At 36.6% G+C, this 26,559-nt stretch overlaps 1 protein-coding gene across 1 annotated transcript in view; it reads left to right on the top strand.

The window, feature by feature from the left end:
• Positions 1 to 646: 646 nt before the first annotated feature.
• Positions 647 to 26,559, top strand: part of LOC103806231 (receptor-type tyrosine-protein phosphatase delta) — a gene marked incomplete at both ends in the record, with an annotated part of 31,667 nt that continues 5,754 nt past the window's right edge. Inside the window, 9 exons of the mRNA XM_009078915.1 lie at positions 647 to 923; positions 1,641 to 2,222; positions 10,659 to 10,792; positions 12,078 to 12,222; positions 15,565 to 15,870; positions 16,898 to 17,091; positions 18,994 to 19,020; positions 21,096 to 21,213; positions 26,140 to 26,552. Coding sequence (XP_009077163.1) covers positions 647 to 923; positions 1,641 to 2,222; positions 10,659 to 10,792; positions 12,078 to 12,222; positions 15,565 to 15,870; positions 16,898 to 17,091; positions 18,994 to 19,020; positions 21,096 to 21,213; positions 26,140 to 26,552 — 2,196 coding nt within the window. The remainder of the gene's footprint in view (positions 924 to 1,640; positions 2,223 to 10,658; positions 10,793 to 12,077; positions 12,223 to 15,564; positions 15,871 to 16,897; positions 17,092 to 18,993; positions 19,021 to 21,095; positions 21,214 to 26,139; positions 26,553 to 26,559) is intronic.

The following is a 26,559-nucleotide window of genomic DNA, read 5'->3' as shown; positions in this document are numbered from 1 at the left end:
TGTGTATATATATGTATATATATATTTGTATCTGTGTGCAATTATATATTTTTCTATGTTTGTTTCAGTGTTAGTGTGAGGTTTTGAGGCTGCATCTACTTTGAGTCTGAAAGCAAATGAAATTGCACTTCCAATTTACTGTAGGCAGTGTGTTCCAGGACTGTGATGTGACAATGTGGCCTAGCACATTTATTCACATCAACTGGAAGCACACAGCATTGAAGTTGGTGATCAACTGAAGCATGCTGTTGACCTTCCAGTTTTCTTCTGTGCATATATATATGTATGGGCATAAAAAATGCATATATATATGTGCGCCTGTGTGTGTGCGTGCACGTGTGCGTGTATATCTTTTGCATGGTGTTTGTGTATTGTTAGTACGTAGTTAGTTACATGTGGGGCCCTAATAGGTCTGAATAAGCCTTTGTATGAATGTGCCTAATAATATCCTCAAGTAAATACAGAATAATTCACATTGTGTGCAGACGAAATTATTGTTTAGTCTCGTATTTCTCTTATACATATTTTCTGACAGATCAGAATAAATGTTAAAACATTAAATTGTGTCTGTACACTGCATGTTGTCCGTATGCAAGATTCAGGTGGGTTTTTTTTTGTATATGTTATTACCTTTTTTTTGTGTTTTGTTCCAGTTCGACGGGTCCCACCGAGGTTCTCTATCCCCCCCACAAACCATGAGATCATGCCTGGCGGGAGTGTAAATATCACCTGTGTTGCGGTGGGGTCACCAATGCCATATGTGAAATGGATGCTAGGAGCAGAAGATTTGACACCTGAGGATGATATGCCAATAGGGAGGAACGTCCTTGAGCTTAATGATGTCAGACAGTCTGCAAACTATACTTGTGTTGCTATGTCTACCCTTGGTGTTATAGAAGCAATAGCGCAGATAACTGTCAAAGGTATATCCCAAGCACATATATTCGGACATAGTTCAGTCTTTTATTTCATTCATTGCCATATTCTGGGCAAACGTATTGCACTGAAAGAGACTAAATACCATCTTAAATCAAGAGGCTAAATATTCCAGCTGGTCACTGACATAAGACAGAATACAGGTTCAGACAGCTGTAATGTTCATTAATTAAATCAGTAATATTAATTAAAGTACGTTAGTCATAATGTTCCATTATTTTCCTGTGTCTAGCTCCCAGCCTTCATTTCAGTTAAATAAAGGATCTTGTATTGTTGCATTTACTTGTCAACGGCAGGAGCCTTTAAGAGCTAGTCATTTGATTTTTTAGAGTTGCTGGGTGTCTAAGCATCATATTCACTGAGTAATTGGAAAGTAGATGTTCAAAAAATATCTGAAAATTCAGCTGTAATGGTGTATTGTCTGTCTACAGAATTTCTCTTTTGGTTATGGTTATGGGATTTATTGCAAGAATCAGTGTCATTAGTTATGAGAAATGAAACTTACAATACAAAGCATGAAGATTTACAATAGATTTTTGAAGGAAATCATAATTGCCAAAAGCTTGCTGTGAACAGATCACACCTTCTTTCCATTCCATCTTCCTGTTTTTTGTTTTTTGTTTGCTGTTTGTAAGCTTCTTATTGTAATAATTAATGTTTACTGTTACATAGTGCTAACTACATTTTTTTTCATATGCCTTTAGCCTTACCCAAACCTCCTGGAACACCTGTGGTGACAGAAAGCACAGCCACAAGTATAACACTGACTTGGGATTCTGGAAACCCTGAGCCAGTTTCTTACTACATAATCCAACACAAACCCAAAAACTCTGAGGAGCCATATAAAGAAATTGATGGAGTGGCCACAACACGTTATAGCGTGGCTGGCCTAAGCCCATATTCAGAATATGAGTTTCGGGTAGTTGCTGTAAATAACATTGGGCGAGGGCCACCCAGTGAGCCTGTGTCAACAAGGACTTCAGAGCAAGCACCTTCAAGTGCACCACGCAATGTACAGGCCCGTATGTTGAGCTCTACCACCATTTTGGTACAGTGGGAAGAACCTGAGGAACCTAATGGACAAATACAAGGTTACAGAGTTTATTACACCATGGACCCCACTCAACATGTCAACAGTTGGATGAAGCACAATGTGGCTGACAGTCATATTACCACTATTGGGAATCTTGTACCCCAGAAAACGTACTCTGTGAAGGTTCTTGCTTTTACTTCTGTTGGGGATGGACCACTTTCTAGTGACATTCAAGTCATCACTCAAACAGGAGGTAAGTTAGCAATGAACAGAATTTGTGTGAAAAAAAAATTGAATACATGCAGAAATTTTGCAGAGATAGAGTTTAAAATGTTGCAAAAAACCTTCCTCTCAAGGATAGCCAGTTTATTCAGGCAGCTTTTTCAGGTAACCTTTTGTCAATTCCACAATGTGAGTTATCTTTGAAGAGTGGAAAATAGCCCTTCACACTTTCTTTTCTTTTTTCATCAGTGTCAAGAGATTTATCTGGGGAATTCTCAGAGAGATCTTCATCTTGGAGGTGGCCAAATTTTGAACATTTTGTTTGGCAGTGGTCTGTGCACCAAACAAATTTGTCAAATAGGTTTTCATAGATTTCTTTGAGGACTTACCTGTGTTGGTGGGTTTGTGTTAGATGGCTCTTGGAAATTTAAAATGTGTGTGCACTGCATGTGTGTTCAACTACTTTGTAAGGTTCTCAAAACAAGTAAAACATGAAAACATTAAATAAAACAAACCTTTGTATAGGTTCAAGCAAGCAATTTTGTACACTTTGGATTATACATCAAATCCCACCTGTTCCTGCAAAGTGATTGCCACAAGGTCACCATATTCTTGGTTTATGTCTGCAGGTGTGTTGTTCTGTTTCTGTTCAGGAGTTTTAGGTCCATGAATTAGTTTTATTAGCAAAAGACAAGAAAGCACCGTGATAAACATTGCAGAAATTTTTTTATGAAGTCAAAATTGAGAAGCTCTGGTGGAGTTGCACTGCACAAAGTGTTTTATTATGGCAGTAAGAAATAGAAGCTGCTTTTGTCTAGCAGTTTAGAGGAAACTGTATGAAGTATTACTGTAGGTCAGTGATTGCCTAGAAGTATATAATGCTACTTTTTATTACAGAAAAGTTTCCTGTTGCAGAATTTAGCCTCTCTCAAATTATTAAAAACCAAATACCTAAAGTGTAACTGAAGACAGTTATGTTCATCCCATCTTTATTTCTGCATTTTACCAATATACATTTAATAAAGACAGAAATTGAGGTTTCGTCCTTTCTAGGTGTTGCGTTGTGTTACACAAATATGTAGATGTTGCCTTTTGCAGTATCTCAACCGAGAACTTAAAACATTAGCTATTTTCAGACTTACTACTGGTACATTAAAATGTCTCTGTGTGCTACATACACACATGTAAATATTTACACCATAGTTTAATTTCGGCATTTTCAACGACTAGTTTTTATATTGGCTTCGGCTTGAATCTATGTGCAAATGGCTTTTCAAAAAGAAGGTTTAGTGAGCTCCTTATCTGTGTTTTTACTCACAACCATATACCTCTTAGATTAGCAAGTATTTGTCAATGGCTTCCCCAGCAAAGGCTGAAGGAGTCAAAATAATGAGCACTAAAGCTCAGCTGGACTAGCTCAAGTCACATTACTTGCTGAGGTCACTGCAGAAAAGTTCTGTTTATTGAAACCTTCATAGAACTTGCTGTTAAACGTGCCCATCTGTCCCTGACTACTGTTACTATCTGAAGAAATTTTGACAACCTTAATAGGGCTGGAGGGATCCTCAATACATGTTTTCAATGTCATAACAGAGTTGATTTGACAATGTGTATTTGTGACAATGTTGAAAAAATAAAAATAAAAAATTTGGCATTACAGGAGGCATATTTAAACTCTGACACTCATACTTGAAATATGAACATTTTAAGTGATAAAAGAGGACAAAACTAAGAAAGTCCTGTGCAGTTCTCCAGTTCAGGGTATGTTTTAAAAACTAAGATTCTCCCATCTTTTTGTCCAGCAGTTTCTCTTCAGTGAATATCACGGAATAAAATTACTTCCTTGTCCTTCTCTTTCAGACTTGCCATAATCTAAATTTGAATATGATTATTTTAGTTTAAGTCCCTCAAACTGAAACTGATTCCAAATATTAAAGTGAATTATAAAGTGCCATTTAAAATCAGGGGAAACACTGGTAAAAGAGGAAAAAAACAGGAATGGGATACTCATTACATTTGGTCGATTTTTTTTTTCTTTCTTAAACAAATGAGCCTGCCATTATAAATATGTGTCTTAACCCTTATGCTTGCCTTGGACTGTAGTCAGGTGGGGGTCAGTCTCTTCTCACAGGCAACCAACAGTAGGATAAGAGGGCACACACTCAAGCTCTGCCAGGGCAGGTTTGGGTTGGGTATTAGGAAGAGATGTTTTATAGAGAGAGTAATCAGGCATTGGAGTGGGCTGCCTAGGGAGATGGTTAATTCACCATCCTTGGAGGTTTTTAAGATGAGACTGGATGTGGCACTTCGTGCCATGGTCTAGTAACCATGGTAGGGTTGGACTTGATGATCTTTGAGGTCTCTTCCAACTCAGTTGATTCTATGATTCTATGAAATCTTACTGATGTCTGTGACTTATAGGATCTGTTACGTGGTTCAAAGCTTTCCTCCTTTAACTGTATTCTGATCTTTGGAGAGAAATTATAAAAATAAAAAAATTGTTTATAAAAAGACTGCTCACAAGGATTTTTGCTGTCTTAATACAGCAGAATTGTTCTTTTGAAATGGCTGTGTGAGTGGCTTCTTTGCAGGTCAGCCAAAACCCTGCTGATAGTGAAACTGTTTTTTAGTTAAAGTACTGACTAGGAGCATGTAGTTGAAGGGGAGAAAAAGGAAACATTTTTCAGACAACAAGATCTAAAAAAAGTTGTATGTTCAGTTTTGGTATTCAGTACTGTACTTAAGCATTTAAAGTAATGCCATGTTCTATTGCCCAGTTGTTTTCAGCAGTGCTTTTCTTAAAATAAAGAGACACCATTTTAATACATTCTGTAATCAGAAAAGTGCTATGGAGATGAGCCTTGCGAAAAAAGGGATATTGATTGCGGAAGTTAAACCTAAGAAAATCCTTATTCTGCATTTTGGGCCAAAGGATTTGATTCTGTTGAAAATGGAGTCAGGACCAGTCTATTATTCAGGTCAACTGGTGTACCAAAGTTTTGACTAAAGAAATATTGATATGCATTTTATTGTGATGCTTCTTGTCTGTTGGTTTATGTTCAGTTTGCCTGCTCAGGACGCACTTCCTATGTATTGTCTCATATTTCCTGTCTGTGCTTACACTGGTCAGAAATACGAATACTCTGAGGAACATACTTTAACCTGTGTGTGCCAGGAAAATTTAGTGTTAAACTGAGTGTCTCGGCTTGGTTTTGTTTAATTTCATTTTGTTTAATTTTGCTTCATTTTTAATGTGCAGAGAGAGGATAGTTTCTGAAGGAATTAAAATAATCTTGGTTTTGTTCTGAGCTTTTGTAGAAAGAGTGGAGAGTAAGAGATACACAAGCTCTATTGGATAGGAGATTATTAGAGAAAGAGAGGAAGCAAAACTACTCAGGGAGATGAATGCATACCTGTAAACATAAGCTTCTTTAGACAAAAACTTACAATGTAAAGCATATTGTTAATTTTAAACCAAGGATTCTCCATGGTCGGGAGATTAAGGATTATTACAGTTGTAAAAGTCTAATGTTTTAAAAATACAAAAAAAAGACAGTAATGAGAAGGTTAAGTATCTGACTTGCAGGGCATGTAAATGGAGCCTTAGCTTAAACAGAATTAGTAAAAGTTTCTGGAGTTCTTATTGTAAAAGAAGATTAAAAATCCTGAGGAAAAGAGTTTGTAGCAAGGGAATACTCTTCTGGGTTGTAGTGAGCTAGCTACTTTTCCAGATATTTAAATTTATTTTCATGAACACCTGAACAGGGAAACCTTGTGTCTCTGAAACTTCACAGTGCTCATGTATTTGTGAAGCATTTCATGGAAATGGACTTCCATATGGGAAGGGTTGAGAGCACACAGCTGGAAACTCAACCATGAAGCAAGAAAGAAGGTAGAAGAATCACAGAATCACAGTATAATTAGGGTCGGAAGGGAGGTCTGGAGATCATCTAGTCCAACCTCTCTGACAAGGCAGGGTCACCTAGAGCAGATTAGACAGGACATGTGCCAAGTGGGTTTTGAATATCTCCAGAGAGGGAGACTGCACAATTAACCTCCCTGGGCAGCCTGTTCCAGTGCCCTGCCACCCTCAACGTAAAGAAGTTCTTCCTGACGCTGAGGTGGAACTTGTTTTAGTTTATAGCCGTTACTCCTTATCCTGTTGCTGGGCACTACTGAAATGAGTGTGGCGCAATCCTCTTGACACCTGGCTTTTGAGATATCTATATGTACTGATGCGGAGGTGGGATGCAGGATACTTTTTTAAGTGACAAAATTCCCCTTAAAGAACATTTCTGGTCAGGTAGGAAAGACTATTTCAGTTATTTTAATAACTCCTCTACTCTCAAAGCACAGTTAACCTCTGTTAAGTGTCCTGGTCTCTATTTTACTTCATTTAAATGCTAACGTGACAAGTTCAATATTGAGGGCCTTACCTTCGCACAGTGATTTTTTCCTAACTTTTAGTATTTTTTTTCTGGTTAGAATACAAATATGATATGAATATGGGGTACTCTTTTAGTCAGAATTTTTTCAAGTCCCGAATTCTGATTTTTGAAAGTGTGTGAATGAATGATGGAAATGTGCACACATTACGTTTGTCACTGAATTTAGGTATGAAAGAATGCAGCTTGAAATAATTTTAAGACAACTCTACTGCTACACTGTAGAAATAATGCATAAACAGAAATACTTTGAGGAATAATTAATCTTTTCACTGTGTTCTCTAGTCATTCAGACAAGACTAAATGGACTCTGTCTTTTAGGCTGACCAACATGTTTATTTTATTCTCTGGGCTCCCCCCATGTCAGTTGCATATACTATTTTAAGAAAGTGATTTAGGTTTTCTGGTTATTTTTCACATAATATGCTATGCTTATTGAAAATTTGAAATGCTTAGTAGTTAATTGAGTAATGTAATTCTGTTTGATACTCAAAACTGCAAGCCTCAGGTATCTTCAAACTCATTTGAAGACATTGTTTCAGTTGTAGCAGATAGAGGGAGATCAGAATGCACGTATAGTTAGTACACTACCCATTTTGTTTTATAATTATATTCCGTGAGAATTTGATATTTCAAAAAACACATGTATTGCTTTACAAAACAAAAACACTGCAGCACAGTAGCTCTTCAAATGTAAGAGCTTCTCTGCAGGGTTTCATGCTTCTTTCAGATCAAGCAGAGGCATAAACTCTTTGTCCCGTTAGGTTCCCTACTGATTGTAATTTTTTTTGATCAACCTACTGTCCTTTGCATAGCTGATTTCTGCTTGTACTGACTGAGTTTTGCTCTAGCTATGGATTTCAACCTAGCAGTGTCATAGAGCCCTTTCTAGCCTGAAGACTCTCCTTTTTATCCAGTATCACTTGCAAACCTGGCACAGGCCTTGAGTGATTTTCTGATTGTCTCAGCCGGAGCTGAAGAGCAGTGCAGGGAACTAAATTGCCTTTCTGAGACGCCATTTTATGATTCTGTTCTGGCACTTGAGTCAGGTATGCATGTAGAACTACATATGCAGTTCAAGGTCCAGCAATCTGTGTTTTTTTCTGATTATCCGGCAATAAACATGAAGGACTAGACAAGTGAAAATGTTGAACTTTGTATGAAGTTTTGGAAAAAGTGGTTGTGGACTTTTTTCTTTGTTTTGTTACTGCATTGTAGTCTTTCATTGTGTGCAAGACCTAAGATATGTCATGTTTAGAAATAAGAAGAGGTATGCTTGGAGCACAGGGAAGTTAGGACTTTTAGTGGGCATTTGCAGAGCACATTGATCTCAAAGCAGAAAAGACAGTATTGAGAGAATGCTCATCTAAGAACATCCCATCAGTGAGTTGCCCATATACAGCACTAATATGGAGTTAGATGTGAGGTGTGCAATTAAAAGCACTTCATCAAGAGTATAAAGTCCCCTTACATGGATTTTGCAATTTCTCTAGATTTATTTCTGTCTCTGAAGGAGACCAGTAGCTTCTGTCTGCAACTTGGCTTAGCTCCTGTGTACCACTGAAGATGTATTTAAGCTGATGTGTGTTCTAAGCATAAATCCTAAATAGTTTTAAATTTAATGTTCCACTTTCTTATCTTGTCCTTTTCCTTTGGCTTACACATTGGTTTCCCCACCAGAGTTTATCAGCAATACAGTGTGTTTAGTTTGTGTTACTTTTGGGTGTTTTTTTTTCTCCTCCATCTTATCTGTTTGGAGCAATGCAGATTTCCCTGTCACCTCTTTCTTCTGTCAGTGTTTTCAGCCTCAGAGATGCCTAACTGTGCTTGAAAAACCTGAGAGAAGACTAAATTTTTCAGCAGTATGCAATTTTGACAAACAGCATTTGGAAAAGTCCAATTAGTCATCAGCTTGATAAAGTGATAGCAAATTGCAGACCTAAGACCACAAAGGGTTTTTTTTTTTTAAGGAGTACTTGGAGGATGATGGTCTTAAAACATGCAGAGAGATAGGAAATACCCTTGGTTCTCCATCTGCTGCCATGTTTCTCATAACAGATGGTACCAGCCTTCATATGGGTTAGTTACTATTACTGCCTGGCTGTGTTCTACAATTCATGTATTCCTACGCTGAGTGCAGAGTATAGCATTGCAGGACAATCCAAGCTGGCCAGGTGATCATCTGGGGAGGTCTTCAGCCCCAGACACTGCCCATAGCAGGCTCAGCTGTGGGGTCAAACTGAGTTTCTTAGGGCTTCACCCAGTGGAGGTGTAAAACCCCACAAGGCTGTGCTCCAACTTCCTTGGACCCTGACTGCATCACTGGGTTGTCCTCATGGGGGAAAGGCTTCTCCTTATCTCCAGCCTAAGCCTCTCATATTTCAGCTTGTGCCACTGCCTCTCACATGTCCTGTTCTATGAACAGCCTGGCTGCATCTCTTCCATGCCTTCCATTCATGCTGTGGATGCTGTTGGGTGCCCCTAAAGCCTTTCCTTCTCCTAGCTGAACCACCCCCAGCCTTTCAGCTTTTCTTTGCAAAATCAGAAGTATTTTATGTCAAAAATACTTGGCTGGTACTTCCTGTAATTACTTCCTGTGCTTTGTGATCTTTTCCCCTTTGACTTTGCAGTACCCAGAAAGTGGACCCTTTTTGATTGGACATCTTTTAGAAAAATATCTAATTAGTCCTGTCCTTTTTACTTCCTGTAAAGAGCGTTGGTCTCCTGTTCACTCTCAGTCATTAAAAAAAGAATTGTAAGGACTTGCAACCTCCATGTGGGAGTTTGAATATGCACCTCATGTAGAAAGGTTATCTGTTTAAAGTTAGATATCAAATGTGTAATAGCATGCACAAGAGCAGTGTTATCCTCACAGTGATGTTCTGTAGAAGTCTGAGGACGATAAAAATTAAACTACCAAATTATTTTCACTGTTTGCTCCATGGAGTTACTAGGTCTTTTACTGTACAAAACCAGCATACTTGTAATGCTGGAAGAGAATAATCCCCTGAAAAATTCTTGTGAAACCATCATTACTGTCACATCCTACTTGACACACCTGTTCTCAGTATGTATGGGGAAGTACTTATTTTTTCCATTTCCAAAATAAGAGCATGCCACATTTTATTCTTGAATGGCTAGAAATGCTGTGAAAAACTGTTTCATGCCTTATCAACAGCACTGTTAACTGAAAGTAATGTTTTAGAACTTGGGTGCCAAAACTATTGTATACAATCCAGAGTTAGAGTTCTATTTTGCTGTCTTTTCTCAGTCAACCTTATTATTTGCTTTGGAATTAAAGAAGTAAATGAGGATAACTTTCAGTCTGGATAATTTTAGTGGCTACTGCAAAAGATATAACAACAGAGAATGTTCCTGATTAGTGCAATCAAAATTGCATGTTTACCTCTTGCAGTTAGAAAGTGGTGTTACTAGAATGCTAGTCATTAAAGAGTAGAAATATGTCACTTAATGAGCACATAACTGAACATCTCTTCACTAGGTTATAACTTCTTTAGTTTACACAAGCATTCAATGTGTAGGTGTCTTCCTAAAGAAAAGGATGCGTTTAGTATCTTTCTTATTTGTGAGTGGAGCATAAAATTTTTGTATTTGGAAATGCATATAATGGTTTTAACACTTTCCTCTAGACTATTCCAGTCAGTCACATGCACTACTAGCATTTCCCCATACACATCCAAATGCATAGATATATATATTTGCCATATCATACATAGGTTATTAGATTGCAGGTATTCATCGCCAGGCATCTCTTCAGTTGCTTTTCAGTTCTGCGTGCATTATTTACATTGCAAAAAAATCCTTGTTAATTTTTAACCTGTGAATCGAATATCTCATTATTCTTTTTCTGTGCTCAGATTATTTCTTAGTACTGTAAACCAATTTGTTTAAGTGCAGTAATGTTTAAGTTCCAGGAAATACTCAAATAATAGTTCAAAAGGTTTGCAAATGTTGAACGAGCCAAATAAGTGATTGGTGACACTGCTCAACTTTTCCTTTAGTGCCTGGTCAACCACTGAACTTCAAAGCAGAACCTGAGTCTGAAACAAGCATATTGCTTTCCTGGACACCTCCACGCTCTGATACAATTTCCAGCTATGAACTGGTTTACAAAGATGGGGAGCACGGGGAGGAGGTAAGCAGCAACATCTTTTAAATACTCTTTAATGAGTCAGAAATAAAATTCTGCAGTAGTTTAAAATTGATGGATTACTAACTTTATTTAGTACAAATGCCTTGATGTGTAAGAGTTTGTTAAACCCAGCAGTTAGCCTAGGGGCAGACTGAAGGTGTGCAAACAGCAGAAAATGCTGTTGATCGTTATGAGCCAGTGGAATTTTGCTGTGGACAGCAATGAGCTCTCCACAGAAGTTCCATCCAGTGTCAGACATTGATCATATCTCTCCAAGCCTGTTCGTCTACAAAGGCTTGGAAGCAAAAGTATCTGGAGGCGTGTGGACCCATTCAGCTTTTTTACGCTTATGCTTGGACTTTGAAGTCTATTTTTAGCCTTAGATGATTTTTGTTTCTCTATGCCATTGTGTAAGAAAAATCTTAAGCTTTTCTAATCTTTCAGTAATATTTCAGAAGAAAACATGGGTTTTCTTTCTAGAAATAAAAACCCACTATGGACTTTGCCTGTACCATTATGCATAAATGATTTCAGTTTGAGGGCCTCTGTGGTGCTTGTACCATAAACTTTAGAATGAACTGCTCTGATAAGAAAAACATGATATTGCCAGGTGTCCCAGACTAAAGAAAGAAGCCAAGAGTCTCAGAAGACAGCAGGAGAGTGTCAGCTTCATTGGTTTTTCTTGCATCATCAACTCACTGCTGATGCTTCAACTGAGCTTATGTTTATGGCAGCTTCACACATAAACTGTGACTGCATAAGCTTATTTTGCAGAAGGCGGCCAGATCCGTAGTTCACCTCTAATTAGGATACTTAATAAGCATCCTATCCCTTGCTTAATAAGTTACTCTTTTGAAGCATTTGCTTCTTAATAATTTGAACACAAATTTAACTACAAGGTTAAATGTAAGATTACTTACATTATAAAATCTTGTAATTTCCTGTCATAAAAGATGGCCATAGCTAAGGCTTTGTTCATATGGTATTGTCTAAGAAGCCTTTTATATGTTGTACATGCCTATTTGTTCCTCAATAGTCAAGCAGTATTTCTGGCTCTGAGTTCCACTTATTAAACGGTTGACTTTAAAAAATACTGTTCTTCAATATGTGTTTGTCAAAAGTAATATATTCAATTTCGGTTTGGTTTTGGTCTGATTTATATTCTCGAATTTAAGTTTTTCTCTGTGGGGTTATTATCAGAGCATAAAAGCATTTCTTCTATAGGCAACATATGGAATTCAGAATCTCTGAATACTAATCCAGACACCTTCTTATTATCTACCTTTAGCAACGGGTTTCCACTGAACCTACTACATCTTATCGTCTACAAGGCTTAAGGCCAAACAGCCTGTACTTATTCCGTTTAGCTGCACGTTCTCCTCAAGGCCTGGGTGCTTCAACAGCAGAAATCTCAGCGAGAACCATGCAGTCAAGTAGGTGTCTTTCCTTGCAAGCTTTATTCCTTTGTCTTGTATTTCTTGAAGAGATGAATCCTAGTAGCCCAGAGTGGCAGCAATAGAGAAGGCAGAATGATAAAAGTGCAGCATTCATAGTGCTTAATAGAAGAAAAGAATGCTTAAAGTGTGTATTTTTGAGGTGTATTGTGATAAGCTTAATACATGAGTGGCTTTTACGTAGTAGCAAAAACAACAACGCGTGTAAACCGGTGTCTGAGGAGGCAATAATCTGCTGTCCTAATAATATATTTTGTTACAATAAGATAAAATGTTGTATCATGCAACAGACATGCATTAATAACACTCCTTCACCCAGTCTGCATATTTTCTGTAACAGTAGGTTGTTTCTGCAGCTTCTTCATGAAGTAAAATAACCTGTAGAGTGGGTCAGGTTGAGTATTTCAGACCTTACCAAAACTATCTTGACAAGTCTTCTATAGTAGCTAATCATTCTGATTTTCTTAGAATTTCTTAATCTGGGCTTTTTATGATGTTCAGTCATTTCACACCAGTAGAAAGGTAGTTTTCTCACTGGATGCTTATGGAAACTGTGCCATGAAACTGATCACATTTGTCTACAATCAAGATCTAAAAATTTGTCAGGGATTTATATATACATTTTAAAATAGTTAAATTAAGACTTAATTAGAACAATCGTGTATTCAGCAATGATGTCCAGAAGTGTTACTCTTGTCTGGTGAGTTATGCTTTCCTAGCAATTTGCATTACAATGTGTCATTTTAAAACTTACTGCTATTCTATTTCTATTTCTTTTAAATTAGATGACCTGTTCTTAAAATAATGCTATTCAAAACAGAAAATTCAGTTTCTCAATTGACACCAGTCTGTTTAATTTGCAATCATGACAGATGTGATTACAGAATCATTTCTTATTAGTCTTATATATTAATAGCAATTAGTGTGACTGGAGATACAGTGCTGCACACCTTTAATCAGAGCTAAATGTATCTGAAGCATTTCTAAGGCATTTGGAATAAGCATAAAAGACAGTTATGTAACACCAGGCTCATTTTGGAGATAATGGCAAGGCATCTTTTCGTTTTAGTAAGCCAGAATAAATAATTTGATTTAGAAAAAGGTATTTTTTTATTCTGCAAGCCATTTCAACTATTTAGAATGCTCAATTCTCTTATATTGGGTGAAGATTTCTTAGGCTGTGTATGGAAAACAACATCTAGGAGCCAAGGCTTCATGTTCCATATATAAGCGTATTGCCATTTTCCTTTCTAGAATATAATGTTTTCTTCACCCTTGTGTCTTCAGATAGTAGGGAAATCCAGTTGATTTTAATCATCAGACCCAAGTTATTTATTGAAAAGATTGCAAAATATTTTTTCTCACAAAATATGTATTTTATTAAAAAACTATATGCATTAATAAAACTAGTTACACAAGTAGCCTTTAAATTATCCTTAGTTACATAAATGTAGTATTTTGCATTTTAAGAGTATAATGGATTAAAAATTAATCAACTTCTATGAGTTTATTAGCAATATTCACCGAATATGCTGTTGCCTTTCATCTTGGTATCAGAGGAAGGTGCTGCGGGGATTTATTTCTTTATCGTAAGACCCTTAAGGGACATTTTACATGTATTTTATTTTCTGCACAAGTTAGTGGTAGAAGGCGACCCACATGTTTTGAGTACTTGATTAGTGAATTAGCCTGTAAAAACAGCCCCAAATGTGATAATTCTCATCTGTTCCCACATATACCTCCTCTAGCTAGTTAAAGTACTGGTACATTCCCTCCTATTTTCCCTTCAGAAGAGTAGTGTAGCATACTGAGTCGAAAGCCATTGATCCCTGTAGAAAGAGCTGTAGGGAACCGAAAGATACATCTGTAAATGCAGTAGGTCACAGCAGGGTCCTAGGCCTTCTCTGTGGTTTTAATTTTATTTGATGTGCCTTGTATAAGTATGGGAAATCCATTTATTTCTCTTTTCTCTTAAGAAATGGGAAGGGGGAGGGGGGAACAAGGGATTTACTGGGGGGATAAAGATCTTGCTCCAAGTATTTACATTTTCCTTACAAGGGAGGGGGTAGATATAGGAAAGGAGTCCACATCCACTAATTCTGCTAGTGATTCTGAACTATGACTCTCTTTTTTTTGTGCTCTGAATGATCTGTTAGTAGGCATAGATTTTGCTAAGTCAAAGTGCATTTAAGCACATAAATGCATACCTAACTTTCAGTACTTGATTTGCCTCACTGAAAGCAGTGGAATGACATACATGCTTAAATGCTATGGAGCTCGGGGAAGGTAAATATGCTAACATACTCCTTCAAGAACAAATCAGTAAAGCGAAGCACTTCTGCTCTGGAAGATTGGTGCTAGTGACGAGATTAAACGGTCAGAAACTCACACTGTTCTGATGTGCTGAGCTTGTAAACTCTCTTTGTTAAATGAATACCTGCTTTCTTGACACATTGTTTGGGGTAGATTTTTTTTTCCCTGTAGAAGTAATCTACATTACTGGTAGGATTAATTCTTTGCTAGCAAAGGTGTCTCCAAGAGGAGTTAAAAAAATAAAACTGACAGCTGATCTAGGGTAAGTACAAGGTACAGTCAGAATCAACAAGCCTGTCACTTTTTCCTGGTAGGTAAATCTTTGACTAAGACTTTCTTCATCTTCTATGCACTGCATGCTCCTAATATGTTGGCTACAATAAATGTTTCAGTAAATGCTTTCCATTTAAATGTAATTTGTGGTTGACTTGTGTCAGGCAGACTCAGTTATTTAAAAAAAAAATAATTGTTTACGACAGTGGAAAGGCTACAAAAATGGCAATCTGTGGAGCAATTTCTAGCAATTATTGCAAGTTTTTAGGAGTTCTATTAAAAGTTTTTTCTCTCAAAGAAAGTAAAGCCACTTGAAGGGGATATGTCCAAATTTGTAAGTAAATAAAAATCATGTGTCATGTAAAATACTACAGCTTGCACTAATTGCAGTGATTATAAGGATAGATCAGTAGTCATAGAAGTGTCACGTTTTTGTTTTATTTCAAGAAGAATTTTAATTACAGGTAGGTAATATTATTTTGAGGTTTCATTTTCATATATTTCCCCTACATCCTTTTTCACCATTTAGTTGGTCTATTCATTTTCAGTTTCTTCACGTTAATAAGCCAAGGTGCATATGATTATCTGACGTTTTGCTTTTATAAGTTTCTACTTTTATTTTGTTTATTTTCATTTGGTTGTCTTTTATTTATTTTTATTTTTTCTTTTGTTCATTTTTTTCAATCACTCCTATCCTTCCACTCAAATCCTCCTTTAACCCACTACTGAAATTAGAGCCATCAGCTCCTCCTCAAGACATTAGTTGCACAAGCCCCAGCTCCACTAGCATTTTGGTAAGTTGGAAACCTCCACCGGTGGAAAAACAGAACGGCATTATCACTGAATACTCCATCAAGTACATTGAGATTGATGGAGAAGATGTCAAGCCCCATGAAATTTTGGGAATTTCCTCGGACAGTACTCAATACCTTTTGGAACAGCTGGAAAAATGGACTGAGTACCGGATCTCTGTGACTGCCCACACTGATGTTGGACCTGGCCCAGAGAGCTTAGCAGTATTGATTCGGACAGATGAAGATGGTATGTTGCCTCCACTACATCAGTTTGCACCTCTATGACTCTCTGTCGATCTGCTGTCTTTTGTATAGCCTAACACTATTTTTTCTGCTCCTCTTTTTTTTCCAAAATATTATCAAATATTGTCACCTTTTGATTTTTTTTAATCAAAGACTTGTCCTTTCTGCATCAATTTTATATTTGGTGTTTTTATCCTTTTTTTATCAGAAAGTACTTCTTTTGTGAGTGACGTGAATCTGCTGCTCCTTTGAGCCCATATATATCCTTCTTGCTCCTTCTTTAACATACAAATAACTCTCAGGGAAAAAGCTTTCTGCCTTTTACTTGATTTTACAGTCATTGTTATTTTTATACACTTTTGTCTCTAAACCTTTTTTCAGGTTTTGTTTTTTTTGGTTGTTTTCTTTTTTTTATACAACTGCTTTCTTCTTCTTCCATATTGTGCTTTTTGATTTGGTTTTTTGGGGGGGGATTGTGGGGTGTTTTTTTGTAGGCTTTTTTTTTTAGTTTTGTTTTTTATCTTGGAAAACTGATGCTCCACACATTTTCTTTTCTTCCATTCTTGAAAATGACAGAAGACAGCCTTATTATCAGCCTCCTTTTTATACTACTGAGGAAAAAAATCAAAACAAAACAAAACATAGAACTTGGCAAACAAAAACAAAGGAAACTTTTTTGAAATCTTTTGTGGTTTTGTTGTTATTATTGATAGTATTATTATTTCGATTATTAAAATACCTGTTTGCACTGTAATGCTTTGGACCTCAAAGCATCTTCCTTGGCTTTTGTACAGTTTTACATGTTTTTCTATTTCTCTAATACTCCTTTTTCTTCCATTTTTTGCATCAGTCATGTTTTTTGATCTTTTCACTGAAAGGTAGAGCAGATTGTTTGAGCATTTTCATTTGTTGAACAATTTGTATTCTTCAAAGAAAACATAGTGAGTCTGCCCTTCTTTAAAAAAAAAAGGCAAAAGACATGGGTGGGACAGGTGCCTGTAATTCTCTTCTGTCCAATGATGTTGTTCCAGTTCCTAGTGGTCCTCCTCGCAAAGTCGAGGTAGAGGCTGTCAACTCTACTGCTGTTAAAGTGTCATGGCGCTCACCTGTACCCAATAAGCAGCATGGTCAGATCCGAGGATACCAGGTCCACTACGTGAGGATGGAAAATGGAGAGCCAAAGGGTCAGCCCATGCTGAAGGACATCATGCTGGCTGATGCACAGGTAATTAGGGCATTTTATGTTCTTTTCTAGGTCACAGTGAAAATATGTACCAGAGAGCTATCCAGAACTGCCTTTTGTTCTCTGGGGGTTTTTTTTTGTTTTTGTATTTCAGCCTACCAGCTAACATTTTTTGTCTCTATTTAAAAAAACCTTTTTTTCAGAATGCTTGCATATAAAGGTTCTTGAACCAAACCTAGACGCTTTTTTTTCTATCACTCTGCAACTGTGTGCTAAGCAGTGTCATTCTGCTGGTTCCCTTAAACCTGGAGACTTCACCCTATTCCTATGCTGTCAAGTTTTAAAGCATCAGGGAGATCTGAGCCAAGTCACAGTCAGTGTAGCAAATTGTGCACCTACCCATCTGCTGTTTTGTTCTTTCAGTGGTGAGCCTAGAATCATTAGGAGGCTGTGTTAGCCAATTATTACAGTGTTTCTGTCATTTGTTCATATGAACCTCACCACATGTTTCTTAATGCAAATTTAGAAACCACTGAGGTATTTATAGTTGTCATTATTCATATCAATAATTGATAAAATGAGGAGCTTAGTTAAAATAGGTATGCAGTTATTTGTATTGCAAAATTTCCCACCTGTTTTAGAAATTATGAGATGATGAGATGATGAAAATATCAAGTTTAAAAAGCTTCTCAAACTACAGTTTTACTGACTGGGATACATCAGTCCTCTGTAAAACTTAGTATTTCTGAAGCTCCGGGTACTGGAGGAGTCATCCTACATTGAAACAGTTATCAATACAGATCTCTCGCTGCTAGCCCACAGGTTATGACTGGATTGCCTGGAAATTAAAAGAAATTATCAATCTAAATAAAATCTGTTTCTTAAGCAATTTATGTGAGTAAATAAAATTTTGGGGGTCTTTTTTATCCCCCTTCCAGTCTTACTGCTTAATTTCAGATCTGCAGAGACCTTTCTAAAGAATTCCTATACTTGCATTTTGCTGATGACCCTATTCTCAAAATACTGTCTCTGTTTCTGGAGCTCTTTGTTGCAGTTTTACTTGTCAGTACTTACTTACCTCTTTTACAAAAAATGGTATTTTTACAGCTTAAATTCACGGGAGATAGAGATGAAACTAGGTCAGGAGGTGGGAAGGGAAAGGGAAAAGGGAGAGGAGATGGAAAAGGAGATGCTACTGTGCTTTGGTTCTCCCCTTCCTTGGTCAGATATTTACTTTCAGCCTCTGTGTGGAGGTAGATTTAAATAATTTTGAACATTTAGAAGATCAGTAACTGGAGACTAGATGAGATATGGAAGCCCAAATATTATAAAGGCAAAACTCGTATCTCTTCTTTTGCCAAGTTTGTCTTTGACCTGCCTGTTTGCTATTGTTTCACACTGGACAGTCAACTCCTTTCTCTTCCCACCACTCCTTCCTGCCTATCCTACTTCTGTGATACATGTGTTTAGGGCTTGTGTAGGTATGAAGACCTGGATGATAAAATGCCAGTGTGGTCAGGTTTTAAGACTAAAAAATCTTAGTATTAATTTAAATACCTCATTGAATTAATTTAGGAAACTGAAGCATGTAGCCTGGTAATGTGATTAAATATACCAGGTAGCCTTTGATTCTTCCATGGTAGCTTTTAATGCAATCTGTTATAAAATAATGCTACATGGTACAAGAGGATTCATTACTTCTTTCATCTGTCAAGGAAAGAAGTAGCTGGCTTTTAAGGAAAGCAGAAATGGAATTAAAAATACCTGGCCTGATTCATTAACCAAATTCCATGTGATTCTACATGGTTAATTCAAACTGTACATGATTCTTTTCAAGCATCTTTCTAATTTATTTTACTACTAAGAAGAAAACTTTGTCTCAAATAGGCTACAAATCTCCTTATTTCTTTTGTTTTCCTTTCAACTTTCTTAACTCAAAATCAGTGGGAATATGATGATACTACTGAACATGTGAGTAGTTTTTGATTGGGCAGAAAACCATTGTGTGTTTGGTTTGGGATTTTTTTTCTTGCTTGTTTGCTTGTAGTGTCAGTGGGAGGGTTCAGCTTTCTGTGGGATTTTTTGTTTGTTGGTTGTTTTTAGTTTTTTGCCATTTGCACAAACGCATGCTGCTAACATCAGAGGTTTTCTCTTGTGGCAGTTCTTTCTTTTGTCTTCTTTTCCCAGGGAGAGTAAGGTTACTCTTGCTTATTCTGGGATTTAGCATGACTCCAAAATGTACGGCACTGCTTTGTGTTTCATCTTTTTGATGGCTGTCACTAACTTTTCTTCACAATTTCTTCTTTACAAGGTGTTAGAAAAATGAACAGAAATGGTTCAGAGTTGCAAACTAGTAGTTGTATTTTTCCATTTTCATTTTAAGGTTAACATTTTTGTTGTGTAACTTAAAGTTGAAGTCAGTTGTGCATTCTTTTGGGTAATATAAATGTATGCTATCAGGAAAGCCAGATGCCCTGCAATGTTTATCCCTAAAGTAATAACATTTGGTGTATCCAAATCATATTTTGTAATACTACATGCAGTCTCTTACACCATGAAGTACTGGTTGTTTTAGATGAGGCTAGTATCTGAATCACTATTTTGGCTTTGGATTTGTGGGGTTTTTCTTCCTTTTACAGTCTTATTCTGTTAATATTAAGTTATCAGGTACAATTTCCTTATGAAAGATGGGAAGTTTGTCTTAATGATCTTGGCCTTAAGGGTTAGTTCAGTTCTGAGATAGATCCTAAGGAGAGGATTTTTGTAGTAGTTTTTCATGTGTTTGGGGTTTTTTTTCCTTTTGAGCTATTTTGTCCACTCATTCTGATCACTGCCTTGTTATTCCTATATTGCTAATAACTGACTGTAACTCCAACGATGAATTCTAATCACATCTTTACTAAACTCATACCCAGTATCTTGAAAAATAGTCTGACCTATAATTTCTATATTAACTTTCATGGCTGTTGCATCTCAGGACTATATGTGATTGCGCATTTGCTATTTATTCTAGATGCATAAATATACCATCTCTCTGGCAGCAGTGAAATGTAGCTTAAATTCATGGTCAGGCATGTGAAAGTGCAAAGGAGAAGTCAGTCTAGTGGTTAAAGAATGGAAGTCAAGAACTTTGGGCCAGTCAATTCCCTCCAAATATTGTCCTTTCATATTTGCATATAAAATTTATTTGTATCAATTAAAATTTGTGTCATAAGGTGCAAGACTTAAGCTCTTCTTGCTGTCCTTACAGCATGATGAAAGTTTTGTTCATTTCAAGTGGCTGGCCCTTAACCTGTTCCTGTGTGCATGTACATGTATCTGCACACATGTGTGAAAAGATCCCCACTTGCTTTGATACTTAGAGTTTGAACTTGTTGCTGTTGATTTGTACTAATTGAAGAGCTACTTGGTTTGTAGCTGCTGTCACTTGTTTGAGGGCCATCAGATGTGTCCTCTGACCAGATTTCTTAATGGTGTTTTAGGTAGCTCTTTCCACCTGAAGAGTGAGCTGTTTCTGAAGTCCTTTCAGATATTTAGGTGTGCAGTGCAACCAGTGACACAGGCTGCAATGGAAGTGTTAGGAAAGTAACAAGGCTTTCTTGTTCAGCTAAACCATCATTACTTATAAAGTATGGATGTAGAACTGTTCTTACTAGGCATTTTAGAACTATGTCAGTGATACCCTGTGAATGACTAAGTTAAACTGAGTTGCTCATATCTACATAAGCATGCATTCCACAATGTCAGTAGTATTCCTCAGGCAAGGCGTTTCAGAAGACTAAAAGTCTATGGCCTTTTCCTTTAAACTACCTGAGGCATACTATTTAGATGTGTGCTGTCTTTTATTGCTTAAGTGAGTGAAATGTCTTGCATTATGAAGTATTTCACACAGAACACTGTTGGTGCTCTGAAATGCTTGCTATCACTGCCAGGAGCTCAAAAGTGTATGCACTGTATGTAATATAAAGTGGGGTTCTGAAGGATTTCATACTCTCCTGACAAACAATATATTTTTAATAAATTGTTCTTGTTTTATTTCATCTTAGGAAATGATAATTTCTGGGCTTCAGCCTGAAACTGCATACTCTTTCACTGTGACAGCATATACAACGAAAGGTGATGGAGCACGCAGCAAACCCAAACTCATATCTACTACTGGTGCAGGTAATACTTACATACGCAATAATCTCTAAATAAATCCTTTGACTTTTCCTAGTATTTTGCTGATACTGTTTGGAAGTCTCCTGTTGTGCAGAAAATGTTTATAGGATATAGGGTTTCAGTATTTGGTCCTTCATTTATCTAGATAAAAACAGAACCAGTGTCCCCCTTTGTTCCTTTCTCAGTTCAAGAGGAGGCCAAAGTGTAATACTTAGCTTTATACCTTTTAGTAGCTCTTCCATTATGATTGGTATCTTTGTGGAGAGTGAAAAATAAAAATTCAGAGCTGAGAAGGATATTTGAAAAACTTGCAAAGGGCTTTCATGATCTCCGTGAGAGCAGCAACGCTGCTGCCTGTCAGTAAAAACATTGAAAGAACTTATCAGTAAGACAGTCACAACCTATCACAAAAGAATATGATTATTACAGCAGATAATTGGAAAACAGAATAAAAGTCCAGCCTGCGAAACCCTGAAGCCCATATTGCTCAGGGGTAATTTAAGACACAAACTGGGTGAGAATACACCGTGCCGCTGAGTTCAGTCTGCATTTGGTCCCAGGTGGTACTAGATGGTGGGTATCTGACTGCATGACCAATTCATCAGTTAGCACTGATGGGTTGAATCAAATTGCTTTTAGATGAGGATCAATTTTTTTTTTTTTTATTTTAGTTTATATGCTTCACTGTGGCACAGCTTTACCAAATGATGCCATCACAGTTTAGTGTGGTGTTCACCTACAGATATTCACAGTCTGTAGGTGGTGTGCTCGTTTACAGAGTTTTATAGTACAGCCATTGAGGGTATTCAATTACAGTCACATGTAGCACCATTACAAGCTCTCGTAAGTACAGTGTATTGTTTATGCTAATAGATAAAGTCCAAAAAATGTATGTATTTGTATTTATAGTGACTGACTCAATTTTTAAAACAATCTCTGAATCTAGAACACATCTTGTATTATTATCAAAAACATCTATATCATTGTCTCAGATCCCTTGGAAAAACCTTGGTCTTGGTGGCTATATATATCATACTGGTTTAGTTCAGATTTTAGAATAACTTCTAGTCATTACTCTTGGCTAATGCTGAGACTTAGTCTCTAACTTCTTATATTTCCTATGGTTCTCATAGTAAGGGGAAGAAAAAAGTGATGCATACTTCTTTGCTGGCATTTGAGCTTGATGTAAAAAAAAAAAAGTCACTTGGTCCATTATTCTTTAAAGTTCAGTTGTCAATTTAAATAAACACAATTACGTAGATTATAATTAGATTATTATTTCCATTATTTCTAGGCATAAACATAAGGTATGCAAATGTGTTTGCAAAACTAAAAGCTTCTCTGCTTTTAGCCCATGTTGACCATTCATATTTCACTCTTCCATGATCTCTGATGCTTCTACTTTAGAAAGATGAACAATGCCATGTCCCATATAAACCTGAGTGACTGAAGAGTAATAGAGAATCAGAGGCATGTCTATAAATGTAATACATATTACACTGTTCTTGCTATGTGCTTAACCCTGTGAACAAGTAATATTTGTTCCTGGTATGTAGGATAACAAGTAGTCATCGGTTTGTTCCTTCATACATTCCATATTGTATGAACACCTCTTCACTTGGTGTTACAGCTTGCTGTGGTTGAACTCTTTTTGTAAGGAAAATTCATATGCAGGTTTTTGAAAAAAGAGATACAATTTAGTTAGTACCAAGAATTTCTGGCTCCCTGTCTTTCTTTGAGAAGGCATCATGAAGGTGAAGGATTGATGCATTAATACCAAGGGACTGTAGGTCTGCATTACAACCTCTTATTCTCTTAGAGTTTCTGTTTGACTATTTTTTTCCAAAAAAGTGCTATTCAAATACTGCAATAAAGCAAATGAAGGGTCTTACTTTGTAGTCTAACTTCAAGTTTGAAGACAGGTGCAACTGTATTAGAATGTGCAAGATTATGTTCATAAGAGAAAGGAGAATAGATGTCTGAATATTTACCAGAGAAGCTTACTATCTGTAAGGTTTTCAGATAATAAGTAACTGTTCTGCTGTGTCCAGTTAGTGATATAAAAACATCATTTACAATTTTTAGACAGGAAATATTCATGAAACAAAAGTAAGCCTACAGTATGGAAACTACAGTTGTTAGTGATTGCTGTTAATATTTTTACTCCAGAGTGTGTTTTTCTCTTATGTTCAGTTTCCTTTCCTAGTTACTTAAATCAGATGGAAGAAAAATTGTTAATGAACATTTCCAAATCAAAGTACTTGAAAATTTTTAATTACTTGCGGCAGAAGTTGCAGAATGTGTCATTAATAAGATCTTGATAAAAATGAAGACTTGCTAGTCACTGATACCATACAATTGTTATCAAGATTTTAATCTGACCTTTAATTTCTGTGTCATAGTAGTCGAAGAATCTCATAGCACCATGACTTGTCCGTTGTTTGGGATTTACTCTCTGTGCTGGACAGCACTCTTGAAATCCATATTTCAGCTAAGAGGAGAAAATTTATGTTAAGGCAGTGGTGTAGTTTATAGCAGCTAACAGAAGCAAATTACTTCAGGTAATTTGACAAAGGCCGTTTGCATGAGCTTCTAGTATGCCATTGCAACTGTAATGTGTGTTGCAAAGGGATGTGTAAGGGCTGTCTTGCTGTGTAGTAATGGAAGAGGATTTCACTTGATCAGATAATATATTGTTTTAATAGACAATTTCACTTCATTTGGACTCATGGCAAATTCAGGTTATTATCAGAAGATAGAACTATACCATGACGTTACTGTATATAGAATTGCACAGAATCTTGTTTGTCCTAAAAGACTTATATTTGCAAGTGGTCATACTAAAAGTAAATGTTGATCGAAATCTATCTGGAAGTAAAAAGAAATTTATCCACTTTGCAACATCAGAATGGCTCTACAGTAAAAAAAACAAGTGCCCATTCTTATTTACTCTTTTTATCACAGGGTACTTTATTGCGTAAGTAAGCTTTATTGTTTCCTCTGTTCTGATCAAGAGCAAGTACTAATTTATTTTTGTGTAGTTACCACAAAGGTGAAAATGTAGTTCTAATTGTGAGTTCTGCCACAAAGAAAAATAGGCAATTTATCACAAAAATAATTTTATGATACCTTCCAGCAGTCTCTCCTCTAGAAAGCTGAAGGAGTTATTATTCTTTTGGTGTGAACTCTTCTATTCTTTCCTATGCTCCATTGGTCTTAGTAATAATTACAATGTAGAGAAAAGTACAGCCTGCAAAAGGCCTTCACAGCCTCTTCTTTGTTCCGTAAAAACTTGTAGCAATCAGTGAAATCAGAACTATCAGAGAGAGATTCTTTACACAGCAGAAAGCATGGGAAAACACTGACAAGATTCCTGAGAATAATACTTCCGGGTGACTTAGACGTTTAAAATTAAGATTATTTGGAAAACGTAAATAAAACCTAGCTATAATTCTTATGAAATTGGAAGCAATGTCATAACTTAGAAAAGATGCAGTGAGCAAAGAGCTTACTAAATGCATAATTTTCTTCAAAGCACGACATTCTTCCCTCCTTATTCTTAATTCATTATGGAATGGTAGTCAGAACTTCTGACAATAACAATCTGATTTGCTTGGTGTCTGAGAACTGAAGATAAGTAACAAAATCTATTGAAGTGTTTAAATACAGGATGCAGAGCTCACAGTGCAGCAGTTACGTTCACATGGGAAGTCTTTGAATGCAGATGGAACTAGTGTTTGTTGAAGTCTGTTGTCATTATACCACTACTCTCAGAACTATTCTAGTCTCTTGACCTGTCAGGCACTGATGCATGATGAACACTAAATTTCTAACTAGTTATGTATATGTTTCATTATAAACTAGGTCATTGTAATAGAAACAAACTAATTTGAAATATAAATCTTAATGAAAATATAAATGAAATGCATATAAATGGATATGACTAAATGGCAATTAATTAATTAATTAGAACAGTAAATGTGGACAACTGATATTGGAACTCTGAAAATGCACACTTTATAAATTGTATAAAGGAGTTTCTGCCTGGATTAGGACTAATTCAACCCTCTAGACTGAACAACCTCACCACACTTGTGGTCTGAACTTCTCTGAAGGACAAATTATCATTTTGGACCAATGGGTTCCAATTAAGAATTTGAGTGTACGTGGTGTGCATATTAAGAAGAACTACCACTTTGGTCTTCTTCAGAAGAAATCTAGTTCACGTGCACCAAGACCGTACTGGAAAATGCATCATATGTGATAAGCCAGTACAATGAAAAAAAGTAGATTTCAAACTGTGCTACCTCTTCAAGCTGAGACACACTATGTTGGAGGTGATTTGTGTATGGAAAGTAGAATGAGAGTGTTCTATCATACATAGTAATGATTGTTGATTGCAAGGTTGTTCTGACTTGCCTTCTACCACATTTTAACTATCAATGATAAAAGGCATCTATAAACATGAAATTTCTTCCTTATTATTCTTACTACTGTTATTGTCATCATTAATTATTTTCCCATTTATAGGAAATGTGCTTTGGACTAAATTAATTAAAATTATGACAGTACTGTTTTGTTTTTACAAACAAGGATTTGTGAGACAGAACCATTCATAAGATGTCTCCTTCAAGTTTTACTTCCCTATTCGTGTTACTAGGTCCTGTGGCTTTGAGTGTTCTCTGTATTTAGAAATAATGGTACAGGAGGAAGGCAAAAAAACAGTAAACATCTCTATGGTTGAAGTTCATGATACAATATGACTTAATAGTGCAGGAGGCGGACAGAATTTCCTCCATAAGACAGTAATGTGTGCAACTTAGAGTAAGGAGAGAGAAAATATATCCGTATTCCTGCTAAAACTAGCCTTAAGAATTGTGCGTGCAATTGTGTTTATATTTATCATCTTTAAATAACATTGTGCTACAGTTCCAGGCAAACCTCGGCTTGTGATTAGCCACACACAGATGAACACGGCTCTAATTCAGTGGCATCCACCTGTGGAAACTTTTGGCCCGCTGCAGGGTTATCGTCTGAAGTTTGGTCGCAAAGATGTGGATACATTTACGACCATGGAATTCTCAGAGAAGGAAGATCACTTCACAGCCACAGACATTCACAAAGGAGCTTCTTATGTCTTCAGGCTCTCAGCTAGAAATAAAGTGGGCTTTGGGGAGGAGATGGTTAAAGAGATTTCTGTTCCTGAAGAGGTACCCAGTGGATTTCCCCAAAATCTCCACTCGGAAAGCTCTACTTCTACATCTGTTCAATTAACTTGGCAGATGCCACTCTTGGCAGAGAGAAATGGCGTTATCACCAAATATACCATCTTGTACAGAGATATCAATG

Source organism: Acanthisitta chloris, unplaced genomic scaffold (genome assembly GCF_000695815.1).
Source record: "Acanthisitta chloris isolate BGI_N310 unplaced genomic scaffold, ASM69581v1 scaffold40670, whole genome shotgun sequence".
NCBI classification, from domain to species: domain Eukaryota; kingdom Metazoa; phylum Chordata; class Aves; order Passeriformes; family Acanthisittidae; genus Acanthisitta; species Acanthisitta chloris.
Note: the sequence above shows the minus strand (reverse complement) of the source record. Positions and strands in the feature narration are given on the sequence as shown.